We start from the raw sequence: 20,462 nt of genomic DNA on the forward strand, positions 1-20,462 counted from the left end.
AGATTAATGGCTGTTGACAGGACATCAGAGGAGGCGGGAGGCGAAAGAAACGAACGATCGAAGGATTGATTGTGGCTGTGTCATTTTCTTTTATTTATTTTCTTCAAATATTCCTCCTCACTCCCACACGCCCTCCTCTCTCTTTCCTCTCTCACATAATGTGTTGCTCCACCGGCATCAAACTTGAGGTCCGTGACGAGGACTCAGAGGGGAGCATCACATCCCCACCCCAAAAAAAAAGAAGAAGAAAAAAAAAAGAAAGTCTCACTGAGCTTAGAGAGAAAGACACACACACACACACACACACACACACACAAAAGGGACCAAGTATAGAACAACGCGGCAGGAAGACTGGGATGATGAACCGTCATTTGCGGGCTTAAATGTCAACTCCAGCCCGGACAAGGTCACCTTGCATGGCATTGCATGAGTGGAGCACTCGTCGAGCTGCTCAAGTCTAGTTTGGACTGCACCTCGGCACCGCTCGGCTCGGCGTCTCGTTCGCATCCTCGGTAAGTGTGCAGGAAAAAGTCAAGGAAAGGTGCTTTGTTATTTCTGGACGCGCTGTAACAGGTGTTTGGTATCGTGTAACTCCCTTTCAAATTGTATCTTATACACTTTGCACACGGTTTGCTTTATCGATACATGATGAGTATTATATATATATATATATATATATATATATATACATAGATGATGCATGTTGACTTGTTCAATAATAAAATATTGGGCAAATTGCATTTACTAAATCAAACAGTAAGTTAGATTGAAAGGATTGTGCGTTTGTTGCCTGCACAGAATTGAATTGGTATAATTTGGTGTTTTAAGGCTTCAAGGCGATGATCAGAAAAATAATGTGATTAATTAGTTCAATCCAGTGATTATTTTGTTAGAGCGGCACAGGGTTTTTCTTCTCTCCTGACCATGAATCACCCCCCCCCCCCCAAAAAAAAGAGATTTTAAAAGGGAAGAGGAAGAAGACGAGGATTTTTTTTTTTTTTTTTTTTTTTTTTGGTTTTTGGAAGGTGGGGGGGAGAAGCTGAGGACTTTGACTCAGAGTCTGCACTGGATTGATGGCGTCTGCACCGTCCTCCTCCTCCGATGGCGATCCGGATCCCAACGCGACAAATTTACGGCCACCGGGCTCAAGTAGGTGCACGCGCAGATACAATGCGATTTCACGCCTGTTATTTAGGCCTATTTCGTGGGTCATTAATCATTTCCATTTGGGGGGAGAGGGGATGGAGGGGGCGATTCGGGGAGAAAGGGAGGATCTTTTTCTGCTGCATTAAGCCCCCCCTGGGCATTATTATTATTATTATTATTATTATTATTATTGCAAATGTGTTTATGCTGTCAATTTCTGCTGTATAGGTGGCCGCATGGGTGCATGCATGTAAGGAGACCCTAAAGTGGCAATTAATGGAGCCATACTAAATTGGCCTTAATGGAATACTTGAGCATTTGCAGCCCGAGGAAATCAAGTCCAGTGACTAGTGACGTATATTGCCATTAAAAACGAACTGTTTATGTTTTTTGTATTAAATATTTTAAAATAGATGCAAAAAAAAAATTGGATGTACAATTTAAATGTACCAATCCCCACCCCCACCTCACCACGCACAAAACTGCATTAGGACCAATGAGCAGCGCACATGAGACCAATGATTTGTCTAATGATCCAAAGCAGAAGGTTAAAATGTGGATTATTTGCTGTTGCTCCCGCCCTGCCCCCGAGCCCAGCCACCCCCACTTCTAAATTGCTTTTTTTTTTGGTTGATTGCCTGATCCCCCTCCTGCCTATTCAGAGTGCCCCCTCCCCTCAACACTGGTGGCTGCGAACCCACGATAAGGCACCAGTGTCGTCCTGCTTTTCACTCAATGCCATTTTCAAAGCTGAGGAATAATTAATTTAAAGTTCAATTGGGTGGGGAGGTTAAGTGTAGGCTGGTCTACATTTAGGGCCTATCGAAAACTTAAAAATCATCCAAAAGTGGCTTTTTGAGCTCCCTGGAGCAATCTTATTTGTGACCCAAAAAAATTCTATTGGACTGTCTATTTGATTTTTAAGGACTTTTATATGTATTTAGGCTATGACGCTTGGTGTGGAGTTGCTCATGGATGTACACGAAAATTGGGAATGAAGATTTATGGTAAGTCTGCAAAATGTATCCTGTTCTTTTTTTTCATTTTTACTCATTCATTCATTGATCTTCCGTTCCGCTTATCCATATATTTAAAAACACATGAACCCATCTAAATGAATGATTATGTTCTATATTGCTCTTGAGTGCAAGCTGATGACATAAAAGCAGCGAAGTAAGGATGGATTTTACAGTTTACTCCCCGAGAGTCTATTTCAGCCCCCATGATGCGAGCTGACACATCCCATAATAGTGAATGTCACGCACCGGTGAGCTGCACATTTTTTTGACCGACACGTTCCGCTGCTTTCATCAGGAGCATTTAATTAGCCGGCACTCTTCATCTGCATCATAAAAGACTCCCGTGGAGAAAAAAAAAAAAAAAAAAAGCCCATCAATAGATTTGCAATAAACAAATCTCCAAAGAGCCGCACGGTATTGATATTGTAATTTTCTGTTAAGATTTATTAACACCTATTTTTCTACTACATGCGCTCACTCAAACGCAACGCTTTATGACGAATTTATAGCAGCGATTTGTTTTGCTGCCGATGTCATCGTGATGCCCTGATCGGGGGCCTCCTCCTCTTAGAAAAGGGCCCCGAGAGGAGAGGACAGTTGCAAAGGGAAAAAGTTGGCCCCATCTTGGTCACGTCACCATTCTGCGGACTCTTGTTAGGTTTCCTGCAGAAGAACAACAGCGTGGAGGAGGGCAGCAGGTTCGTGGGCTCGTTCAAGGAGCGCGCGGCCAGGAGCCTCATGTTCACTTGCGACAACAGCAGCGGAGGCACGCGCTTCACACGCACGGAGACCGACTTCTCCAACCTGTTTGCCAGAGGTCGGTGAAAGTCATGTGACCAAAATAACGGTTTCCAAGTAGAGCGGGGAAGCTGTAAAATGAAATCCACGATCGGGTTTGAGTTGTAACTTAGTGGCCACTATATTAGGTACACCTGAAGCCTTGCTAATTGTAATAAATAAGTAGTAAATGTGTAACAAATGTGTAATAAATGCCTTAGAGATGGTAAAAGTGCTGTCTAAATAGTATTGATTCAACACATTTAGGTAAAAAAAAATACAAATACAGCCTCTGAAATGTACTTAAGTGTAAAAGTAAAACAGAATTTTTACTGTCAATTACATGTACAATCCGTTTTGATAACTTGACATGACGGAGGAAAACACATAAAAAACTTTCATTAACTTACATTGGGGTTGTACTGAGATGCTAAATTAACAAATGATAACTGAACAAATCTAAGTACTAATTCAGCTCCTTTACTTAAGTAGAAGTGAAACATTTCAAACTCTGAAATGTACATAAGTATACAAGTACAAATGAATTTTGACTTTCTATGAAATACGTATAATACTTGGCCCAATGAAGAAATCGCACCATAGTGTCCTCTTTATTAACTCAGGGTTTATGCTGTCACTAGCTTTGCTAACAATGTGAACTTACAAACAAAAATGCTAAATCAGCTCATGATCATAACTAAAAAAATACAATTTTACCTGTATGTGGTTTTTCAGATTGAGATTGTTTTGAACACCAGAAGATGGTGGTTTTAGAAAACCTCAAACAATTCTCCTAAATAAGACCATGGAAGGGGAATATCTTGCGTCATCATTGTTGCTGCTCCCTGGTTCAAGTTCCTCCATGTTCCTGCTGTCAATCTTTTTTTTCTTGAAAAGATCTCAGTCAATCAAAAAATGTTAAATCTTAACTGTGGTTGACGTTCCCTCTCTCTCTACAGTAAGTCTTTTTTTTTATGGACGTGGAAAAAGGTAACGAGCCGATTTTGACAGGGTAGCCCGACAGATATCTGTTTTCAAATGTCGGGAGTAAAAGTCAAAAGTCAGCAGAAAAATAAATAGTCACGTAAAGTGCAGATACCTAAAAAAATCTACCGACTGTAAGTACACTAATGAAGTATTTGTACTTCTTTACTTCCCAACACTGGCCTGCCTAAAATGTACTGCCAGGCCACGTTATCATGCACTAAAATAGGCTTGCACAAATATAAAAATGTACTTTTGATTGACACTGCCTGAGCGATATTAGCTGAACAGTGCAGTATAGTTCTACACCCCTGAAAAATACAGCACTACAATGAATAATGTGAAATAAATATATATATTTTAAATATCTATCTTATCTCTTGCATTGGGTCCCATTAGATTATGCAAGTGTAACCTAATGTTCAGTATACAATACTAAACTGACAATCCTATTTCTCAAACAAATAGAAAGACTGTTGTGCATTTCAACATGATGGGTGGATGCACGGATGGATGGATGGATGGATGGATGGATGAAAGAGAATGGTAAAGGTCCTCTTCAGTCAAAATGTGATTGAGGGCCTATGACGTAACTTCCTGCCACGAGGGAACACCGCACACATAGGGGCACAAAGGGTGAAAAAGCTTCGCCGCCTCTGAATAAAACCTGTCTGACAAAATGAAGTTGGCCAAAACTTCAACAAAACGCCACCATGCAAAGAAATTCAAGAAGCGATGAGAAATAAAGTAACTAATGTCTGTCTGCCTGGAAAGGGTTACATTTTTTTTCAATATAAATGTTTACATTTATTACATTTACATTTGAGATTTCCTGCAAATAAAGCTATTATATTAAACCAAGTTTTATGCTCGAGATATATCATTTCAAAACATTTTCTCCCGTTAATGTGACCTATAACTGGCCATAACAAAAACTACCAAACATGTGGTAAAATGTGTTTTGGTCCAATGAAATCAAGGGTAAACGTTTTTGGTCATAATTCCAAACGTTATGTATGGTGCAAACACAACACAGCTGCTCATCCCCAAAAGAACAGCAACAACTACAGTGAAGCATATGGTGGTGCCAGCATCATGCATTGGGGGCAGTTTTGCTTCAGCTGGATGTCACTGGGGCCTTAGACACGGTGGAGAGAATTATGGACTGTTTCAAACACCAGTCAATATTGATACAAAACCTTCAGGGTTCTGCTATAAAGCAAAAAAGAAAAAAAGAAAAAGAAAATACAATGAAATTACATGAAAAATAAAGCCAACTGGACTTTTGGACTGTATTTGGGGTACTCAGAGCCACTTTCAATGGTGGCAGGTTACTAAATCACCAGTAATTCAACATTGAATGTAATCCCTCTTTGTATTCAGTTCACCAGGATTTTCTACAGTATTATACAGGCAAAGGAGCCACCACACACACAACAGTTGAGTTCTTTTTGCAGAGCTCTTACCTGCCAAAAATGGAGAGGAGCCCACCATGCAGTTCTTGCTGGAGGTGGTGGAAATCCTCATCAGCTACATTCGCAAAACCTTCGACAGATCCACCAAGGTTCTGGACTTCCACCACCCACACCAACTGCTGGAGGGCATGGAGGGCTTCAACCTGGAGCTCTCGGAGCAGCCCGAGTCCCTGGAACAGATCTTGGTGGACTGTCGGGACACCCTCAAGTATGGCGTGAGGACAGGTGAGGTGGGGACAAAGAGGCCCCGAGGAGCTCAGACATTAGCATAGCGTATACTGTACCTTAATGGTGTGTTTTCCAGGTCATCCCAGGTTTTTCAACCAGCTCTCCACTGGATTAGACATCATTGGCTTGGCAGGAGAGTGGCTCACCTCGACGGCAAATACAAACATGTAAGTCCCCATTCACAACTCAAATCACTTCTCAAATCAATGAATGGAAATGCCATTCATGTGTTCCAGCCCCCCAAAAATTGGTAACGTGTTTTTAATAAGAAAACTTGCACTTATTGTACTGTCTAAAAACATACAGTAATAACATAATAAAATGGAATTTAAATACATTGACAAGAATGGAATAATTCTTTGAGCTATAGTTTTTCTTCATGACCCTGTAATGTGAATTCTGAGATGTGATCATTGCTGAAAACGTGTAAAAACTGGGAACTATATCGTGCTAAATTGTGGCGATATAGAGTTAGAGTTAGAGAGTAAACTGTTCTCCATCCCTCATGATACAGTATAAGAACTTGAGCGCCTTTGTTCGCATCAGTGGTTATCCAGCGCAATTGTGAGTTACATAGTTCTTGTTACTAGTAGGCCCAAGCATGCTAGCTCACGAGCTCGTTAGTGGCTTGCGGCTCTCGTCGTGGTGCAGAAAGCCCCGTGATGATAATATTCCACCCGCCGGAGGCGTTAAACAAATGGATTTTCATGGCTCAAACATGTAGGGATGTGGAAGCATAAGACAACATGCTAGATGAAGCATAGCATCCGTTTTTCAGCGGGCCATCATTTCACATTTTCAGGGGACACGCCTACAGCATTTGAGAGTGGAGACAATGGCTTGAGTTTTCCAGATTTTGAAGCCTTAGTTTATATACCGTACCTGGCGATTTCTTTTTTTAAATTAAAATTCGGCAGTGTTTTTTATTTATTGAAGTATTTTTTTTCCACTTAACTTTCACTGAACTTCCTTACTGTTTTTTTTCCCTTTTTCAACCAACTATCCTCACTTTCGGCAGCTTCTCCATCTTTTTATGGACAGAGGTTCACAGGTTTGAAATTATTTTAACTCCCTTGGCCGTTTCAGAATAGCACATATGATAGATATACTACGCTCGTACTGCTTCGCCAAGTCAACTATTTGCACAGTACATTCATGTTTTTATAATATTTCAAGCTTTAATTCAATGGACATTGTCCACTTCTTATCAGCGCTCACTTTCTTAGGACCCATGGTTATAAAAAAGAAATGTGGCAAAATATCAGTGCAAAAAATGTGAACTGCATGCACAAAACAAAACAGACGCTTTTACTTTAGGTGATCAATATGAACTGATGGTGGCCGAATGATTTGAAGTTCATTAGTTAGTCAAATCTTTGCTCATAACACAAAACAAAAAAATTGACCAAACAACAGCTCATAATAATAATTCAGAAAAAAACTCTTAAATTGGGGCACTTGTATGTCAAGGTAGCCCTGTATGTCTTAAAATCTTCTGGCCTGCTAGAATACGAAGCAAATGGCGCAATGATATAAAATGTCCCAAAAGAAGATCCTTGTAAAGCCACACCACCCACTTTGGATGATCTCCATTGGTCTGCCCTCACACTGTATTCACATGATTCAGCCCTGCGGGCCAAAATAATTACATTTTGATTCAAATGCACAGTGTACATACTGCCGTTGTTTCACGTGACACGAGTTCCAGTAACGTAACAATTCCAGAAAGAGGCTACAGGACGTCTGCCCTAAAAGCATCTGGACCATCACTATGAGGGATGCAGTTATGACACTGCATAACTGAATCTGCTGTTTGGACTGAAGTTTGAGTATAACTTATATTTAAAGTGAGTGAGACCTTATTTTCTACGGGGGCTATACATTCCAGAACCACCCGCGATAGGTGAAAATCTGTGATTGAGAGAGACTGCTCTTTGCCCTTTCCTGGCTCAACACTTTCATGAGTTCTATTAACTCTCTTATTGCACCAACAAAATAATAACCTTGTTCACATTTCCTCTTATGGGCTCTCTGGTCTGGAGATGAGATATTGTGTAGTTCATCATAGATACGCTGCACATCAGCACAAAGCCTAAGCCGACCCCAAAGATATCTTGAAGCAGATCCTCGGGTAAAGGCTCAGTAAATTGCAACAATGGCAGCTTCACTGATTTGATTCATGCTCTCCATTTGTCATTTAAGGCACATATTCATTATTTTTTTTAATTTTCAAGTAGACATGTACAAGTACAGCTCAATTGTATTTAACCTTTAGGTACAATCTATTTGCACTAAATCTTTAAGAACTGTTTTTTTTTTTAGCATTTATTTATATAACTTTTATGTGCAATATATTTTATTTGAATCATTATTCACTTTTGTTTTTCCTATATTTATGTGCAGTGTTAATGTTCAAAGTGTACCCTGTCTGCACTGTTGTAAAACGGGTCCGAGTGCAGTAGTAACGAGCTGCACAAGTTCACTATTGACTGTGTCTTTCCACTCCTGAAAATTTCACAAGAAACGTGGTGCGACTGTGCAGAAATATGCAAGAAGCTCGCACAAGCATGTACTGCACCTCACCCTTACAATACAATGCAATCAGCCTTTACGTGTACTCCACGGCAGAATTCAGGCTAAAAGAGATTTTTTCACATTGATGTTTTTTATTTTATTTTTTCAACAGTACATGTATTTTCTATGTTACAGGTTCACCTATGAGATCGCACCCGTCTTCGTACTGATGGAGCACCTGACGTTGAAAAAGATGCGAGAATTCATCGGCTGGCCCGAGGGGGAGGGAGATGGAATATTTTCTCCAGGTAAGAGCGCAGCGCCAACTCTGGCTGAAAAGCTTTTTAAGTGAGCCAGTGCTCTTGTGTCACACTTGATTGGACACACAGAGGAAGCGCTGTTGTCAGCCACATGTACCGTAGCGATGGCTGCTGAGAGAGCCCATCTGGTTTCCTGCAGGAGGAGCCATCTCCAACATGTATGGCGTGATGATTGCACGCTACAAGTTCTTCCCTGAGGTGAAAACCAAAGGCATGGCAGCTGCACCTCGACTGGTCCTCTTCACCTCTGAGCATGTTAGTTCAACATTGTCTGCCCAGACCATTTGCTGTCCTTACAGTAAAGGCTGATTCAAACTATCTTCTTGTAGAGCCACTACTCAATCAAAAAAGCCAGCGCAGCATTGGGCTTTGGAACAGACAACTTGATCCTGCTCAACACCGATGAGAGGTTAATATTTTTCATCGTATATGCAATCAGTATAAATTGGAAATCAAACATTCCTGTGAGTACGAAGTACTTTTTTTTTTCCAGGGGGAGAGTCATTCCTGCCGATTTGGAAGCCAAAGTAATCGCAGCCAAGCAAAAGGTGAAAAAAAAAAGTCAACAACATTTTCTGTGTTGAACACAAAGGTGGAGAAACAAAATGTTCTCGTAGGAAATTCTGTAATAGAATTAGAATTACTGTACAGTGAACAGGGACTGAGCCCTGCAGTAAATGGTGAAAACCCCAGACTAAATGACCAAAGACTGCTGCCTATATATTGGTGTAAAAAGTAAATATACCGCAATCGTTGACCCATAAACACTAAAATTATTTCCAACCCATTTTACAAAACTACCCTTAAGAATAAATGGCTTACAGATGATTGGATAAATAAAAAAATGCAGAGTAAAAACATACACGTGACTGCTAACAACCCAGGGTAAACTTGGCTCCTCCCCAACATACAAAGATCTTAGAAACAGTCGAAATGTATCACCTCAACATCCAAGAGACCCAACTTCGGAGTTTTTTTTAGATACGAGCCATTGATCAGCTGATGTTTTGCTTCGACTTCTGAGCAAAAACTTGAGATAAGAGAGCTGCATGGTGGCAGTGAACTCAACTCAACTTACTTCACATCAAGTAGCAGTTGTGCAGATAGAGAACAAGTCTTCTGAAAAGAAGCTCCAAGCTGTTTATTGTCACTCCCATTTAGCTTAATGCTAATGAACAATGCAAAAGGCCATAGACAGGCTAACAAATAGCATTGGTGTCACAGTGTTATAATTCTCTAAGCAAAAGATATTTGAACAAAAACAGTGACAGATAATATAGCAATACTCATGGGCATATATTCTTTATCCTCTGCAAAGAACGACTAATATTACTGTGGCTTACTGAGGAGTTTTGACCGGCTCCATGTATAGCCGTATGTCTGCATGTGATGCGCGGTGGACGACTGGTTAGAGTGTCTGCCTCACAGTTCTGAGGACCGGGGTTCAATCCCCAACCCCGCCTGTGTGGAGTTTGCATGTTCTCCCCGTGCCTGCGTGGGTTTTCTCCGGGCACTCCGGTTTGCTCCCACATCCCAAAAACATGCAGGGTCGTTTGATTGAAGACTCTAAATTGCCCGTAGGTGTGAATGAGATGGCCAAGGTGCACACACCAGACGGAGCAGTGCAATGTCAATTGAATTAAAGCAAAATGTGGCAAAAACTGTTTACTTTAATCTGTTTTTTTCTTAAAAACACATTCTAATTTTTTTGGGGGGGGGTGGGGGGGGCGGGCTGGCGGCTGGTACGGCTAGTCAGGGCTTGGGTGCCATTTTGTGGCATTGTAGGGCATTACAGAAAAAGAAAAGTCCCAAAACATGCAGAAATTTCCCAAATAAGTGTTTTTCAGAGAATCGCTGAGGATAGGTTCCTCAGAACAAAATAGGTGAATTTGTGACTAGTGAATAGGTGAAGGTACACTGTAAATAGTTCAGGGTTGAAGTTGTTTCCATCCAAAAAGTCTTTATTCACGGCACTCAAAACATTTTAAAATAACATTTCAACATCAGTTCGCTGTTGACTTCATAGTTTATATATTGTGTTCTACGTATGCTTATTATTATCATGGACTTATTGTCAAACAAACAAGTTCTAGGAATTGAATTACTTGGAACTGGTTCTCAAATGACAAAAAGAACATTTTCAAACCTAAAGGTTATTGTCAAATGTTTCCTATTTGCCATCACTGGAAACCTTCTGTGGTTGTGTACAAAAACAAAAAAAGCAAAACATACTTGTGGAGGTAATTCCTTAGATACATGACAGTGGTTCAACATCATAAGCTTAGTGCAACCTTAGATATGTATTCCAAAAATAGTTTGATCAAATTCAAAATAGTTTGAATATTGTAGTGTATTTTTCCTCGAGAGTAAAATGAGAGGCATTCAAGTATGCTGCAGTTTGCCAGAGCAAGCAAGGTTATATTCATAATGCTTCTGTCCGCTCACATATGAGGCTCCCGTGGAGCAAAGTGCTGTAAGTCATTCTTCAAAGCAAAGTGATGTGAGGGCTGGAGGGGGCGGGCAAGCAATTTTGCTCTAACCATATCTGCAGAGAGCAGGAGTGCATTATTACAGAGCTGCTCTATCCTGTCTTTTTGATGTCAGGGAAAGAGCATCATTACCGACGCGTTCTTCCCTTCTAGGGCTACGTCCCCATGTATGTGAACGCCACGGCCGGCACCACAGTCTACGGAGCCTTCGATCCCATCAATGAAATCGCTGACATCTGCGAAAAATACAACATGTGGCTACATGTGGACGTAAGACATTGTCCTTAGATTTCTGTATAAAATAAATAATCAAACTATTTATTCTCACTAGTGCAAAAATGTGTGCAGGGTGCATGGGGAGGAGGTTTGCTGATGTCTAGGAAACACAGACACAAGCTGAATGGGGTCGAGAGGTAAAACCGTACACTGGTGGAGTGATTTTATATCCTGAAGTCTCGCCGCCACAAATGTGTGTTGCAACAAATATGAAAACGCTTTGATTTACTATGCCAAGGAATAAATACTCACGTAAATTACATATAAATGAAAAACTACTTCGGTACAGTCACAAAGTATTTGTACTTTGTTACTCTACAGCACTGTTTTTTTTCCGATCAAGCCTAGCTTTCTGTAAGAAATCCTAGTAAATTCTCATGAGAACAAGCTGCACGCAACCACAAACCTCTGACAGCTTTTATAAACGCCCCACATTAAATCCTTCCCTCGCGTGTATCGTAAGGTTCAGTGTCTATTGATTGGTCCTCGCCTACACAAGTAAACATAGCTGATTTCATAGATGTTCTATGATGTTTGCAGGGCCAACTCAGTCACCTGGAACCCCCACAAGATGATGGGGGTGCCTCTGCAGTGTTCCGCCATTCTGGTCCGAGAGAAGGTGAGAAGTTTCTTTTTCCAGCTGTGTGTCTTGGACATCTCTGGACTTTTGTACTTTGTTGTTTTTTGACGCTTGTTACTTCTCACATAGGGCTTATTGCAAGGCTGCAACTCTATGTGCGCTGGCTACCTGTTTCAGCCAGATAAGCAGTACGACGTGGCGTACGACACAGGAGATAAGGCCATTCAGTGCGGTCGCCATGTTGACATATTTAAGTTCTGGCTCATGTGGAAAGCAAAGGTACATACTTGTATCTCACAAACTTCTCTTGGATACCGTGTTGCATCTCGGTTTCAGGGTGTTGCCAATCTTTTTATGTCGCAACAAAAAACTAATTCTTTTTGGTCAGCTCCTCAGAGAGTTCTTTGTAATGAGGTGCCATATTGAACTTCCAGTGACAAGCTTTAGAGCTTGTGAGAGCAATAACACCACATTTAACACACCTGCTTCCCATTCACACCTGAGACCTTGGAACATAAATGAGTCACATGACATCAGAGAGGGAGAATGGCTAATTGGGCCAAATTTGGACATTTTCACTTAGGGGTGTCCTCACTTTTGTTGCCAGCAGTTTAGACATTAACGTCTATATTTGTCGAGTTATTTTGAGGGGACAGTAAATTTACACTGAGATACTTTGCTATTATGATCTCTTCTTACTCTCCTAATGGAGCTTGTCATGCAGATACCGACCCAACGTTTTTGTTTTTCTTCCCTCAAAAGGGAACAGTGGGATTTGAACAACATATCGACAAGTGTCTGGAACTGTCATCATACCTATACTACAAAATAAAAGACAGAGAAGGCTTCAAGATGGTGTTTAACACAGAGGTGAGAGTGTTCCTTTAACCCTACAATATAACAAGAGTACATGGTGTCCAAAAAGTCACGATACACTTCCTTTTTTAATTTCCGTTATCACAGACGTGAGGCCATCAGCATTTGACAGCTTAGGCTTTGCAATTTTTTTAATCATATCAGTCCCTTGCCCATGTCTCCCCACCCAACTGATATTAGAGCAGCGTTGCAAAATATGCTGCCTTGCGATAAGTTTTTCTGTCCCCCAGCTACAGTTTAGGCAGGTTTCTCAAAACAAGATCTTCAGGTTGTTCAAAGTCTTCAAGCAGAAGATTATGATCCTCAACAACCTGAAGCTGCTAGGGCTAAAGCTTTAATCACCCTCTGAATCGAGCTTTTGTTGATGCTGAGTTCCAGTGCAGCCCTGCAAAATAGCCTTCCCGTGGATTTGAGCGACCGCCTAGGAGTTACAGTAAGTGTGATCCTGAGGGGTGGTAGTCAAATTTGTCAAATAGATCCTGTTTTGAGAAACTTCTCACGATACCAGAAATCGTACTATGCATTGAAGCAGTGTGAGGGTCAAAAAGCTTCTCAAACTGGCGCTGAACTTCTGTCGGTGACAGAAAAACGTCTTGCCAGGCTACAATTTTGCAATGCTGCTTCAATGTCAATTGGCCAGCAATGGGCAATGGAATAATTATATACTTAGAAAAAAATGCTGATGGCCTCACCTCTGTCCGATTGATACCTAAAACGAAATGGAAAAAAGGATGTGTATTGTAACCTTTGGGAAACCCTTCATAAACCAAATTTTCCCAACTACGTTTTTACATATAATACATGAGAAAAAATTCCCGCCACACCAGCACACAAAAATTATGTATACACAAGCAATGATTATCTTGTCTCGATTTATTCACAAACTGACTGAGTGTGAAATCTGGGTATGTTTAGTGAAACAGAAAGCTTCCATTCTGTTGTATGTTGTATGGTTACTTGTACCTTCTGCCATCCAGTGGAAGAGCATTTAATTATTTTGTCTGTCGCTATATGTCGCTGGCATAGATAGATGAAGAAAGATACATTATTTGTAGAACAGCATCTTACTGAGGAGTGATTGTACATTTTGTGCCCCTCTTCTAGAGCAAAATTGGGTGTTTCTGTTACAGCTCTTGCTTCATCAGATTAGAACAGGGTACCTAATGTGTCATTGTGAGTGCATATCAGCTTTTATTACAAATGGTCCTTCTCTTATCAGCCACAGCACACCAACGTATGCTTCTGGTACCTTCCGCTGAGCCTACGTGGCATGCCTGCTGGTAAAGAGAGACAAGAGAGGTTGCACAAGGTAACGACTCATTAATCTGCTTTAAGATTCACTTTCACATTTATTTCTCAGATAAAGTTTAATACTTCTTATTAAGGTCCTACAATTTGGAACCCAATCAACATGTTCTGGAAAAAATACAAAGTCATATAATCAGCAGACTTCCAGTTCCTAGAGTGCATTACGAACATACTGTATACTGTATTTGTGTCAACCCCATCCCAAATTTTGGTGGTATCCCTGTGTGCGGTTTTGTCCCTTATAAGGCGTACAGATAGATATGCATTACAGGACAGGTTTTTCCCTCCATCCATTTTCTCGAGCACTCACCATCATTCGGGTCGCAGGTGAGGTGGAGGCTATCCCAGCTGGCTTCCTGTGAGAGGTGGGACACGTCCTGGACTGGTCGCCAGGCAATCGCAGAGCAATAATCTAATACACAAACAACTATTCACACAGAATTTGGAGTCTTCAATTACCCTAACGCATAGACAAGTAGATATGTTCCATTAAAAAAAACAAAAACAAAAACTGCAATACACCTGGGCTATAGCAGGGGAACACTGTATACAGTTTTGAGATAGCCTGATCTTTCCCTCAGACATATTTTTGGATCGATGAAGAAAATTATATACTCTATATTGGTTCTTCATCTTTGAATAAATGGAGAAAGTGGGTGATACCTTTTTGTTGCCATGGAGGATAGTAGATGTGTCTATTGAGGAGTTGAAAGTTTGGATTGTGGCTTATTGGGGTTTAACTAGTATATGGTGACTTTGAAAATTTGGTGATTGATATTGTAACAGACTTGAAGTAAACTATGTAGACCTGCAGCACAAACTGCAGTAGACTTTGGAGGTTCCTCTGTATTTGATCTGCTTTGAGTTTGAATGAGCATACTTATTTTCCATTTAACACATGATTTCCTCAAAAGGTGGCCCCAAAGATCAAGGCCATGATGATGGAGTCTGGCACCACAATGGTGGGCTACCAGCCTCAAGGAGAGAAGGTCAACTTCTTCCGCATGGTCATATCCAACGCGGCTGCTACCAGGTCAGATATCGACTTTCTGGTGGAGGAAATCGAGAGACTCGGGCACAATTTGTAAGAGCCAAACGTGCATTGCGAAGTGCACAGTCCATACACACAAAAAGGCACATCATTAGGTACACCTGCACAATCCAATGAGCTCCGATACACGCAGTGTATCAAGACGTCTAATTGTTATTTTTGGAATAAGTTGGTGTGTTGGTTCTCATTACACCGTGTACCTAAAGTTGTGGCCTGTGATACATGGAGCATATGATGCATTTGCTCTTATCTACTGATGAGTGACCACAAATAACGGCATGTATTCTATGCAGAATAGTTCAGAAGACTGAATGAACATAAAAACAGAGCACAACCTGATAGCATTGACGTAAGTTATTCATAATATATATGTACCTGTATGTTGATGGACCATGTTGTTTATGTCATGCTCAAATCAGTCATTCAGTAATATAAAGTACTATATACAGTATGATGCAGTCAATGTAATATGTATTGTACTTATTATGGCTGTGTTTTTAGATATTTTCTGTGTAGATTGTGTATACTATTGTTACAAAGTATGTGTTTTACGGTGACAAAACCTTATATGTAAATCAACCCTACTCTATAACAGATTTATCACTTTATTTTAGTGAAGAGACAATAATTGTTAATAGTGAATCTGCTGTTCCTTTCCATGTGTAAAATACTCTTGGTTATATCTGTTGTTTTATATATCAATGTTTTTGGATTTCATCAGTCATCATTAGTGAGCCAAAGATGGGTTGAGTTCCATCAACAAATGTGCTCATTGCCTGTATGGTCCATTATGGATAAAATCACATGTTTATAAAACAATAATTTAACTGTGCAATACGTGTCGTGTTAACTGTGCAAAGTCGTTTTGTTGGAAGAAAAGCACAATGGTAAAATGCTAACGACAACGATTGTTTCTAAGATTACATGGCCGTCGGAGTGACAATTAACCACAATACGCAACATGCTCGCCGAAGGCACACTTTCTGTGAACCACTTGAGTGTTTGTCATGAAGAATTTAGCTTGCACAGTGTTTGCTGTTGTTGTAAGAACTAAAAAAAACAAAAAACATTTCTGAATCAGATTAAATGTGAATGTAGGGACTTTAACTTCTCATTTACGGTATTACTGTTGTAACCTCAGCACTAATAAAGTTGTGAGCTGTTGAGCATCTGTGGGAACGTTTTTCACTTTTGAACTCTGATCTCCGTTACTATTACTATGATTATTATGATGGTGTGTCATTGATGGTGTAGTGGTACACTCGCCTGACTTTGGTGCAGGCAGCGTGGGTTCAGTTCCCACTCAGTGACGGTGTTAATGTGAGTGCGAATGGTTGTCCGTGCCTATATGTGCCCTGCGACTGACTGGTGACCAGTTCAGGGTGTGGTCCGCCTTTCGCCCGAAGTCAGCTGGGATAGGCTCCAGCACCCTGCGACCCTAACCAGGATAAGCGATGTTGAAAATGGATGGATGGATATTATGACGGTATCTATCGAACGATCAATCGATCGATCTTGCTACCTAACATAACTAATTCTTAGTGGAAATTAAGTATTATTATATAAGCTAGCTAGCTGCCTTATGTAATATTTAATTTCTACTAAACGTTTTATGTTTTACCATCATTTAAAATCAGTTGGTGTTAAAAAGTAACGCCATATCATTTAATAACATTTATTTAACAGCGAAATCTTTTTTGAAGTATATCACAAAATGTTAAATTTTATGCAATTTGCAGTGCATTTTTTTTCAAAATGAAAATCCTACTAAATTGAATGAATGTGTTTTGCAAAGCAAACATTTAGTTTTTTAAACCTATTTCCTTATTTTAAGATGTCTATATTCTATATTCCAATATTGTTTCCTTAGAATTAAATCCAAATTTGTTTAAAAAAAAAAGGGTCATAGATTGTCTGCAGAGGAGACGTTTATATTCTTCTGCCTTAAGACAGCGCTCCCTTGCCAATTTCTCCAGAATTCCTTACTTCTCCTTTTTTTCCCCCTCTTTGGTTTAAATGTTTATAAGATGTTGTTTTGTTTTTAAATGCTTTTAACCATGTAAAGCACATTGAGTTACCTTGTGTATGAAATGCGCTATATAAATAAATTGGCTTTGCTTTTAAGAGATGTATCATAAAACGCATTAGACCGACCGCATTCTTTTTTTTCCAGGGGAGCCTATTTGGTAGCTCCGCCTGGCTGCATTTTATTTTTGGACACCAGAGCGTTAGATGGACTGGTTGCCTGTGTGGCTCCTCTCCCATCCTCACTGCTCCAGACAATGCTTTGTTTCATGGTTGAGCGCCGCGATCGTTACAAGCCTGCTGTCCCCAACTGCTTTGTGTACTTAAACACAGCACAGTAAAACTCCCCCCCAAAAAAAACAGAAATTAGTTTTGATTATGTATCAAATAATCACTAAACCATGATGCATAATTTTATTATGGTGATGTCATGCTTCAGGTTTTGGTCTCCGTACACACGTGACACATCTTTATCATTTAATCCTCAATCCGAATCTATCAAATTAATGGTCTACAATCCTCATTTAATCACCTTGCTCAAGATAGGAAAGTAAAAGGAAGAAGACGTGGGCGTTTGCATTATGCTTTGGCTTGTGTCTCTGGAGGGCTGCCTGCTGAACACCAGACCATGAAACACTAATCTGCTCCTGCACCAGTCTGCTCGCCCTCCATTTTGCAGCAGCAGGCCAGGAGACAACTCTCATTAAAGGAAAAGTAAGAAAAAATGCTTTATTTATTTATTTATATTTTTGGTCCTGGTGTATTTTATAACTGTTTAACCCAACGAAGACCAGCTAACACAATAGTACCTTCACTTTCAAGTTTAATTTGTTCTATGACCAAGCTCATAGCTTGATTTACTTTTGTGCCAAATCAGTAATCCCCTTTTAAATGAGTTGAATTTCCATTAATCAGTTCCAGACCCCTAAAAACCACCGCAAGTTTTTGTTTCGTGTTTTAATAAAGAAAAATCACTGTATTGTATAAATATATACTTAAACTTAGCAACTACTATAAGTATTGCAGTATTCACGTGTTGGATGTGTCTTTTAGGGGGTATGGCCTAGTGGGTGACGTCAAGGGTTGGTGTCGGGTTAGTCTGCGTGTGAGCGTTCCAGATGTGAGTTGTGGACTACAGCAGATCCTTGCAAGAGTTCTTATTTTGTATTTGTGTGTTTGAATGTTTATACAGGTACCATTCAATAAACGGCTGGAAGTGCACCGGCGCCTTCATGTGGCTCCCCATTTTTTTCCCCCACTTCACTCAGGCAGTGGTGTATTTCGGCTTATAACTCAAAAACCACATAAATTGGGGCACAAGTAAGTCAAGATAGCACTATAAATGTAATTTCTCAATTATCCACATTATTATACCATCTTGAAAAGTCTACTGGTAAACATTGTCTGATCTTTTCAGTGTGTCGGAAAGTTCGCATAAGCAATGAACACAAAATGTAATATGGCACAGATATTAGTGATCACACAATGTGAGAGGTGTACTGGTTCGTCCACCGTATTATATTCTTTACCTTTGAAAAATCTTACATCACAGCACCAAACAAAAATGTCACAAAAAAAAGTATGTATTCTAAAATAATGAGAGCAGAGCTACTGCATTGCTTTTTTTTTAACCTTCAACTTATACACTGCATTCGAACCCTCTCCAAAGATCAATCATGACAAGCTGTTTACTCACAACAGAGATGCATTTTATTTATTTTCTCTCAACTTGGAGCCAAACAATGAAACAAGTGATAGTTACATCAAGCCGGAACACCTCCAGGCCTCTGACTCTGAAAGTAATTATGATGACTTACATTTTTGTCTAAATCACCTCCTCTTATTGACTGCACATTCACGGCTTGACTCATCTTGGCACAAAGTGTAAGACAGAGATCAATAGTCCGCATACTGTAATCTAATGTACAATTAATGTACAAAAGTGCAAAATAACACCTCAATATAATATAGCTTGTTAAAATGCGTTGACATGGGCGAGATCCCTGTGCCTTCATGAAGTATTGTGCACTTTTTGCAGAAGTTTCAACTCCTGGAAGACTGGGCAGTAAATCTGAGTGAGCTTTTTAGAGTACTATTACACAGTTTTGGAGTGTCAGCAAGCTTCTGCTGAGAGTCAGGCTTTATTCATTGGCTTGTTGAAAAAGAAACTGTCACCAGGTGAAGTACATCTCTCACTTGCTAGTTGAATGATGCCACTAGTTTTTGTGCAGTACACAAAAGGAGGTAATGAACTAGTCTTGAATTAGATTATTATCAGTGCTTTTTATTAAATCACAAAACTAATGTTGCTGAATGACAGTCACATTAAAGACTAGTGCAAGACAACAATAATGTCTAGAAGATTTCAGAGTGAAGGAAAATATTAAAATGAAGCAAATAAAGCCAAGGTTAATATCACTTCTGACAAAGTTTGTTATATATATATATATATATATATATATATATATAAATGTTTTTTAGTAAGTTATTGTTAATTGTTGTTTAATTGTTAATGTTATGACCTAATGTTAATGTGTTTGTATCAGAACAACATATAATAAGCATATACAAGTAGTAAGTACTTCCATGCAAAATAAGATCAAATAAAATATAGTAAAAAAAATATATATATTTTTTTTTTTAACACTGTGCCCCTATATACAGTTGCATCTCAATAAATTTTAATATCATGCAAACTCCACAGAGGCAAGGCCGGATTTGAATCCAGCTCCTCAGAACTTTGAGGCAGATGTGCTAACCAGTGTAACCCTAACAAGGGGTCAAATGGCAAAATTCACATCGCCTTTTTGAGTCATGAATGGGCGAATACATTTCCTGGTCCAGCTATAATTGGTATAAACTATCCTTTTACAACTGATCAACAAAACCTTGCCATCAAAAAGGTATCACAGAGTGTCAGCAGAAATCCCAAAGACTGGAAGAATCACAGAAAGCCATAGAGGTGGACATAGTTGGAAATTTTCATGGATTAAACTTTTTTTCAGCAGCTTGTTAGAGAACAGCAAAAAGTACTTAAGCATTGAACTGTTGGACATGTGCATGTAAAAGCTTAGAGAGCAGATAAGTTTCCATGTAAAGGTTATAGTGCATTTTCAGGTTCATACTGAAATGTCCTTTGAAAGCCGAAAACCTCAAACTTTTTGTGAGTAAATTTAAGTATAAACTCGAATAAATCTTTAAAAAAATAAATAAATAAAAATAAAAAATACAAGAGGAGGTTAAAAATCAACATTTTTTGCAGCTCCCCCTTGAGTTTTGTTCTGGATTGACATCATGCACCAGAGCCTGTCTAACAAGGATAGAGCAGAGGAGAGGAGGGGAGGGAGAGCTCCTTGTGCCTTGGGGGTGGTCATCCGCCTGGCGGAAGCCCTGA

General features: G+C 39.8%; 1 protein-coding gene across 4 annotated transcripts; it reads left to right on the top strand.

Moving 5' to 3' along the window:
* Nucleotides 1-325: 325 nt before the first annotated feature.
* On the top strand, nt 326-16,212 carry LOC133410633 (glutamate decarboxylase 1-like). Of its 4 annotated transcripts, XM_061692039.1 has the most exons (17): nt 326-512; nt 1,026-1,149; nt 2,091-2,153; nt 2,824-2,982; nt 5,384-5,626; nt 5,706-5,796; nt 8,339-8,451; nt 8,603-8,718; nt 8,793-8,872; nt 8,957-9,011; nt 11,106-11,222; nt 11,301-11,365; nt 11,769-11,847; nt 11,938-12,087; nt 12,571-12,678; nt 13,904-13,993; nt 14,907-16,212. In XM_061692039.1, exons 2-17 carry the CDS (start codon nt 1,074-1,076, stop codon nt 15,078-15,080), a joined length of 1,779 nt encoding a protein of 592 aa, XP_061548023.1. In that variant the 5' UTR covers nt 326-512; nt 1,026-1,073; the 3' UTR covers nt 15,081-16,212. The 4 variants fall into 4 exon arrangements, with proteins under 4 accessions (XP_061548023.1, XP_061548024.1, XP_061548025.1 ...); XM_061692040.1 differs by lacking the exon at nt 11,938-12,087; XM_061692041.1 differs by lacking the exon at nt 2,824-2,982.
* Nucleotides 16,213-20,462: the final 4,250 nt, after the last annotated feature.

This window comes from Phycodurus eques, chromosome 12, assembly GCF_024500275.1.
Source record: "Phycodurus eques isolate BA_2022a chromosome 12, UOR_Pequ_1.1, whole genome shotgun sequence".
In the NCBI taxonomy this organism is placed as follows: Eukaryota; Metazoa; Chordata; class Actinopteri; order Syngnathiformes; family Syngnathidae; genus Phycodurus; species Phycodurus eques.

Coding starts and splice junctions, on each gene's coding strand:
- LOC133410633 (XM_061692039.1), top strand. CDS start 1,074: ATGGCGTCTGCACCGTCCTCCTCCTCCGATGGCGATCCGGATCCCAAC. Junction 8,719..8,792: donor TCCTCTTCACCTCTGAGCAT/GTTAGTTCAACA, acceptor ATCTTCTTGTAG/AGCCACTACTCAATCAAAAA. Junction 11,366..11,768: donor AAGCTGAATGGGGTCGAGAG/GTAAAACCGTAC, acceptor TGATGTTTGCAG/GGCCAACTCAGTCACCTGGA.